The 7,906-nt window shown below is 38.6% G+C and overlaps 1 protein-coding gene across 1 annotated transcript in view; it reads left to right on the top strand.

The window, feature by feature from the left end:
- The window catches only part of ATRN (attractin), a 118,868-nt gene that overhangs the window by 49,243 nt on the left and 61,719 nt on the right, over window positions 1-7,906 (top strand). Inside the window, exons 21-24 of the mRNA XM_009882542.1 lie at window positions 764-816; window positions 2,479-2,573; window positions 3,100-3,178; window positions 3,574-3,731. Of these exons, the coding sequence (XP_009880844.1) occupies window positions 764-816; window positions 2,479-2,573; window positions 3,100-3,178; window positions 3,574-3,731 (385 nt within the window). The remainder of the gene's footprint in view (window positions 1-763; window positions 817-2,478; window positions 2,574-3,099; window positions 3,179-3,573; window positions 3,732-7,906) is intronic.

Here is a 7,906-nt window from a genome sequence, read left to right as displayed (position 1 = left end):
TGACGGTGCGGCCAGCCGTGCTTCCCCTGGGGGGATAACAGGAACAAAATAATTTCCTGAAGATTTCCATTTTTAAGAACTTTTCGACTGAGGATGACACGCAGAGGGGATGGGGTGAAAAAATAATGCTCTCACCCCCCAAACTATACATACCACTTTGCTTTATCCATCAATAGTTTCTTCTTAATTGGTAGATTTTAGCTGTCTGAACTCTGATGCTGTTCTGGGGGAGTGTAAATATACCTGAAATAAGACTTTGACATTCCGGCATTTTAATAGAGCAGTTTCAGAGCAACAAATTTGCTGGAGGTTTCTCTGTAACATAACAGAAATGCTTTTAGTGTAATGTTAGTGGAAATAATTTCATTCCAAATGATTTCATTGCCAGGTTTATTTTTAAAGTGTTGCTCACATGAGTAAACATTTATAGGTCTAGATCCTGAAATAGCTGTAAATGTAAATGGAAACTTTAGATTTTGACTGTAGTAATCCAGTTCCCTGCATTATGAAGAACTAATAAATACATTCCAAGTGGATGCGAAAGTTAATATCCAGAATTTTATATTTCATTTTTACTGCATACTAGTTTGACATGCAGGGATTGTGAAATTTCTTCAGCAGCCCCATCAAGCTCAGGAGTGCATCTTTTATTTTTAATTGTGTACCGTTATCAGCACAGGTGGTGTTTTGTGATTTTTAGTGGCTGGGAATAAACAGAACTGAAAAAAAAACCCATTTATTAAAAAATATGTATTCTTTTTAGGTGTGAAGTTGAAAATAGATATCAGGGAAATCCACTTAAAGGAACGTGTTACTGTGAGTACTCTTGGGATTTTGTTTTGAGATATATTTTAAACTTCAAATGCATTTTATCTTATATAACAAGTTTTAATTGTCTCAGCTTCTGTTTAAAATACAGGGGATTAAGGGAATGACAAAAAATGGTTTTAAAAACCTTCAGTTTTCACAAAAGTCTTGTTTAAAGAGACTGGAAATATTCTTCTTGATAAGGTCTATGGTGTAATGATTGGATCTTTCAGAACAAACTTTTGAATGTTTTTCACATGATTTTGAAATGAAATCTGGTCTTCTGGAGAATAGTCTAAAATACATACCTAATAAGTCAAAACCAAAGCATGTCTATAGAATTTTTGTAAGTGCAAAATACTATTTTTTAAACATTCTGTTCCATGTTAGAATGGGTAAGATTTCAAAATTGCCTCATTTTCTCTGAAATGAACAGTTGGATTCCTGTGCAATTCAAGAAGATACTTTGCCAAGATTCAGATTACTTAATGGAAGCTCTCCAGCTTCTATTTGCAAATATTAGCAATCAGCATACTGGCAGGCATGGATAGATGTAATCTTAAATTACATAAAGATGTAAGCCTCAAATAGTATTTCTGTGCAACACAGAAATTATCAACATGCTGTATTTAGCAAATTGGAATTCTGCTTGCGTAGCCAAACAAGGGCACTGATGCCTTCTCATGACAGTCTCTTTGCAAGGAGGACCTAATTCGTTGCTGCCAATGGCAGGGGTGGTAAAGTGGGCGAAGAGGGGAAATAAGGCAGAACTTCACACCTTGTACAGGAGCAACCTCATGCTATATAGATTCAGTCTCACTTGGTTTTCTTCCTTGAAAATTTCTGTCTTAGTGCTTCATAGGAGTTGTGGGTAGACGTCAGAAGGTTGTCTAGCTCGTGTCTATCCAACAAGGGGTCTCCAGGAGGCAAAAAGAGAAAAATAACAACTGGTGTATGGCTTCATATTTCTTATTGCTTGGAATATCTCTGCATGGGTTTGGGAATACGTACAAGTCCTACTGTGTTTTAATAAAAAGATAGTGCGACTGATTGATGTATCCCCAAACTGGCTGTCTGCTGTTGAGTAACAGAGAGGTGATAACCCCAGCCCTAGGCAGACATGAGCATAGGAGGGCATACAGGTAGGCCAAAAACTAGTCCTGGCGTGCCTGGGCATGATGTGACCCTGAGAAGGATGGCAGCTGGGTCCATTACCGAGTATCTGCTTTGTAGAAATCCTCCCTGTACAGTCCACTGATGTAGAGAAACTTATCATGCATGGAACTTAGTCCCCTCCCAAGTGGAGATTCTATAGTCTTATTTTGTTTTGCTAGTATTCCCTTAAACATGGAGGTATTGCAGTATGGAAAAAGTAAATGTCTTGGCAGGTTTTTTACAAAGTATAGATATGAACAGTCATTCAGATTAAGGCTGGAGGCTGTTGCCTGAAAAATGTAAGCAGAATCTTTTTCCCCTCTAGACTCAACTCAAAAAGAGTCTTCTGTCCCTTTTGTGTGGGGTCATACATAGGTTGGAGTAATTTGTAAGAGCATGGTGACTCCTAGTCGTGCTCTCAGTGCAAGAAACACTTCAGCGACATCATGCCTTGCTTCGCAGAAGTTTTGTTTTGTTCCAAGACATGGGATAACTTTCTCTATGTGTTCCTTACAGATACTCTTCTCATTGACTATCAGTTCACCTTCAGCCTTTCTCAAGAGGATGATCGCTATTACACAGCAATCAACTTTGTAGCAACACCCGAAGAGGTACATTTTCTACTTTCCCTTTAAACTTCATCCTTTGGGCATATGTTTGTCATCTCTTGTCCATGGAGGTGATGAATAGTTACAGTTCTGCGAGTCTCCAGATGTAGTCTCTTAACATGGTGTGTTATGTCCAGCTCCATGAAGCAACCAGAACTTTTTGTGCTTATCTTGGCCATGCAGTTCCAAATCTTCACGTAAAATTTCATAAGGGACCACAGTTGATTCTTTACAGTTGTTCGAACAACTGCTGAGCAACTTTAGTTTTGCTTGTTGTTCACACAATGCATTGTGTCTCTATTCTTCCTGATTTATTCTATGTCCGTGACTTGTTTCGTTCTTTATTGTGCTTTCCTTGGGGAGGAGAATACTGCTTTCAGAAAATGTAAATAGTTTTTTGCTTGATGTATTTGTTTCATGTAAATAACAAATTCCAAGATTTTTTTTTCAGTGAAGATTTTCTAGGAAACAGTACAGTAAAATTGTTATCCTAAAAATGGGTTTCCCTTTTTTTTTTTCCTCCCCCAAGCAAAACAGAGACCTGGACATGTTTATCAATGCATCTAAAAACTTCAACCTCAACATTACTTGGTCCACAAGTTTTGCAGGTAAAATAAGCGTGATCTAAGTTTCTTGGTAGCTTATTTCAGTTACCAGTTTTCAAGAAATGCATATTTAATTGGGGGAAACTGTTTTTTTTTTAACCTGTGAACTTGTTCTGTAATGGTTAAAATGGTATGCAGGGGGGCAGAAGTAAAATATTGAGAACTACTGTATTTTTCTGTCTTAATAATGTATTTTGGAAACATTGAAGGTGCAAATTTTATTTTTAGTAAAGCAATATTTTGGCATACAGTGATTTTGATAATGCAATGCAGCTTAAAATAGGTAGTGTATAGTTAATTTGGTAACATTACAATTCAGGATGCTTCACCCTTTTTGTTTGACACTTAGAATATGCCTTGAAACATCTTTCTTACTATCTTTTAACATTTGAAAACAGCTGGCACGCAGGCTGGGGAGGAAATTCCAGTTGTTTCAAGAACCAATATAAAAGAATACAAGGACAGTTTCTCCAATGAGAAATTTGATTTCCGCAACAATCCAAACATCACTTTCTTTGTTTATGTCAGCAATTTCACCTGGCCGATAAAAATACAGGTAGGAGTTCCTGAAGTGTGTATAGTTGTTTAAAAATACTTTTTTCTTTCTCTCAAGCGATGCGGCAATTTGGTGTGCTTTGTGTGCTCTAAGCAGAACCAGTTCTCAGTGTAATCCTGCAGCAGACAAAGGGTTTGACATTCCTGATTAAAAGCAAAAGGGTGCATCATCTTCTGATGTTGCATCAGCCCAGTGGATCTGAAAATTCGCCGTGAAATAAAGTGGGATGCTTGCTTATTAACAGGGCTATGCCCTAATGAGGTCTGACTTTAAATGTGTAGGTATTGATGTTGAAGAAAACAAAAGCTTATATAGTGAAAAACCCAAAGCCTGGAATGAGAAAACAGACGAAATGTTCTCAGTGTCTCTGTTTAACATCTTGTTCTCTAAAGGCACGTCTTGCAGGCCATCCCCCATTCTCCTTGTGCTCTCCAAGACTGGTGGTACCTGCAGAATAAGATGAAGCTCATTCTTTCTCTTAAATCAGTCCAGTCAGTTAAGACACACGTTGCCTCAGGTGTCAGACTGGCTGTGATAAGGCCAGTGCTGAAGAAGCAGTGGATGAAGCTTGGTGGATCATGAAAACGCTCATAGATCACAGACTGCAATCACAGAAACTGCAACTGCTATGGCAGCTAATAATTCAGAGAAACCTTGCCCACCTTCTTGCTCTGGGCTAGGTCAAGAATCAACCCACAGTGTACTCAGAGTGTTACAGGCGCCCTTTGAAGGACAAAAGGAGTTCTAGGTCTGGAACAGAGATCTCACATGAGGCTCTGTATGTTTGAATTCTGCCTTTTTTAAGAAGCTTGGTGAAATGTGGGAACCCGAATTCTTCTGTCTTCGCCCTTATTCAAGCAGTTATTATGTGAAAGTTGATGATTCCACATTCATTTACTTGATATTGCAGACATACCAGTTGCACACACTCACCACAGGGATCACTTCCAACAAAGATAATGCACGTGATAATAATAAGCAAGGAAGTGAGGTCCACCTGGAAAAAAGGTCCTTAAGCTATAGTGTTATTTTTCAAGGTATTTCCTGAAATCTTTAAAAAAATTAGGAATAATTGTGAAATGTCTGCATCTCACCTTCTGGTAAAGATGGTGGATTTTAAGGACTCAGGAAACTTTGTCTTGGTGATTGCAGACTGGTAGATTTGATAGACTGACTTTGCACTGCATTTTAGTTCTTTTTAATATTACTTACAATGTTGGTAATCATTTTCCAGCTGGAGAGTTTTTACTTTACGCATCGGTAAAGTCTTAGTTCTTTGTTGAGTCCTAATTTTTAGATATGGAGGAGTTTGCAAGAGCTGCAAGGTAAAATGTTTATGTCATTGGATACTCAAGCAGCAAGTACTAAGCCTCATTGTTTTTATTTAAGATAAGTGCTGCTTTTGGTAGGGGAAGTAACATCCTGCGTATGAAGATGGGCACTTGCATAATGCTTTGTTGAAATATTTGGGCTTATCTTTTATCAAACTGGTAATCACAGGAGTCTGAAAAAAATCATATTTTATTTAACTTACAGGTTATGTTGGCTGATAGATTACTTTCCGTAATCAGTGCTGGACTGTACCTTACCCTGATTGATTTATTTGCTATTTCTTGATGCAGAACTGTGTGTTAGGACTTTGTAAATGTTTAAGAACAGTGCTGTCTCCTGTCCCTTAAGCTATCCTCTGTTTACTCCAGTCTCCATGCTACCTGTGCTTACAGTGGATTTCTGCTAGCCTTTCCTATGCCAATGTTGTCATTAAGCTTAAATGTCCCCTCCATATTCTTGTTTGGCAGCTGGGTCTCCCTTTTTCCCGGATGAATTTGGACAGGTCATATCCTCTCTCAGCCTTTAGTGTTTGTTGGCTAAAGCAAGACAAATCCACATCTGTTTTGTCCTGTGAAACAGGTTATTCAGGTTCAGTTGCCTCATTTGTTTTCCCTCTGTGCTTGCTTGTACTAATCTTGCTTGCAGAGTTTTCATCAGTCATGGAGATCAGGTCTCACCGTTGCTTTGTACAGTGGTACCTCTAAGTTCTTTATGGACCTTTCTAGGTTCTTTTATGGCAGTATTTTGCTTTGCTCCTTCTCATGGCTGCAGCAATTACTAGTCCTTATTCATTTTAATATGGACTAATACACCCTGTTCTTTCACATCCTTGGTTTCCAACTGATGAGCTCCCAGTATTGATAGCAAACATTCTTTTCAGTCCCTAATAACATCATAAAACGCTATCCCGCTGCTGTTACTGGATAATATTGTCAGTCCTGAAGATCATCTACTTGTTTTTCTGTGTGGTTCTTTTCTGTATTTTTATTGATGATCTCCTTCGACTTTGTCAGGAGATCGTGCAGTTAGCACACTTTTTTTTTGGGTCTGCGTCATTAATGAAGATATCAGTCAAAGTCTATCCAAATCTCATCCTTGAACTAACTTCTGTCCCCCTTGGCCACTATGATTCTTGAAATAATCCTCACCATCTTTATCTTGCCCAGGAATTTCCAGTGTATTGAAATCCATAATGAGTTTTGGATTAGCTCAGTTGTATTTCCTAGGTCTATACAATTAATTATTTTTCAAGACAGCAAATAGCGGGCTGGTGTATCGCAGTTTACTGTTGTCAGCTCTATTGCTTGTTGAATTCAGTTTTTCATTTACTACTTCAGTTCTTTTATTCCAAATGCGTCCTGAAACTTTGCATACTATTGAGGTCTTGGGAGCGTGAATATCTAGATTCTTCCTCCTCCTCTAAATACAATTTTTAAAATTTCCATAGTGCCACGCTCGGCTGGTAGATTGCTTTAACAGCTTGCTACCAGAGGCGTTATTTCATGTGCCATTTCTTTTGGGGTGCTGGGATGCATGCTGTCTGCTTTCACTGACTTTGAACACATGGAAATATTTGAGTTTTTTCTCCATCTTGTTTGTGTATCTTTTTATAACTGTGTTGCCATTAGACACTTTTCCCTGAACCTATGTTCAGCGTCCTTGTCCTTAATGAGGACTCTAATTTAGTTTTAGGGATGCAGCTGACTGGTTTTGATCCCTTGCCTATCCTTACAGCATACCCTCTTCCCTTTCCCTTTCTGGTCTCCCTTACTTGTATGGCTGAAGCATCTCTTGATATTGTGTTTATGGTTTGCTGAGGTCTAGCACAGCTTGACATTTCGCAGTTCTTATTATATCTCTGTACTACTTTCTGACTTCTTGCTAATGAATCCTTTCCTCTCCATAACATGTAGACTTTTTAATTGTTCCTAATGTCCTTTTTGAGGTTAGTTCCGAGGATACAGCTTTCAAATAGTTTTGCATCTTTGACCTGAGAGGAATACTTAAATGGTTGCTTTCCCATTCCTTATCTCCTTAGTCCACTTGATTTTACTGTCTTATTTAATTTCTCATATTTAAAAAGAGTGAATTTTGATTCTCTTAAAACACTTGCCTCGTTTATCCTTAATTTAATACGAATTTGCTTGTGTGCAGTCAATCCAAGGTAATATCACCAGCTCCTTTTACTTGCCAAAATAAAGTCTAAAATAACAACAGCTCTTATGTGTTGAGGGAACCTTTTTGTGAAGAAGTCTGGCAGCGATATTGTGTCCAGGAATATGTGGTCCTTATGATTTCTATTAGCTTGCTTTTCAGTTCATAGCTAAGAAAATTTTTTCCCAAAATTGATGTTTTTCCGTCATCTTTCTCTGAGTACCTATTGGTGTTGAATGTCTCGGTCTTTTCTCATGTTTGCAATAGCCATGCTTCATTACTTTTCTATGGCTTTGTTGTCCTTCTCCAGGAAGCCCACCTGCAACTCCTTTCACTGGAGATCTCGTTGTGACTCAACATAGCATTCCTCCCTCATGTCTTGCAGCAATGCAGCAGCATTGCTTATCCGAGTGTGAGATAAAAACAGTTTCTTCTGCATCCTTTAACAACCATTGGAGACTCAAGTCTGCATTTTACACTCCTAAATTTGAAAACCAGCACGGTAGTCTTCACAGCATCCCAGAGTGGTTGAGGTTGGAAGGGACCTCTGGGGGTCATCTGGTCCAACCTCCTGCACAAACAGGGCCACCTAGAGCAAGTAGCCCAGGACCACATCCAGGCAGCTTTTGAATATTTCAAAGGATGAAGATTCCACAACCTCTTTGGGCATCCTGTGCCAGTGCTTGGTC

Source organism: Charadrius vociferus, unplaced genomic scaffold (genome assembly GCF_000708025.1).
Source record: "Charadrius vociferus isolate BGI_N301 unplaced genomic scaffold, ASM70802v2 scaffold213, whole genome shotgun sequence".
Taxonomy (NCBI): Eukaryota; Metazoa; Chordata; class Aves; order Charadriiformes; family Charadriidae; genus Charadrius; species Charadrius vociferus.
The sequence above is the reverse complement of the archived record's forward strand: the minus strand, read 5'-3'. Positions and strand labels throughout refer to the sequence as shown.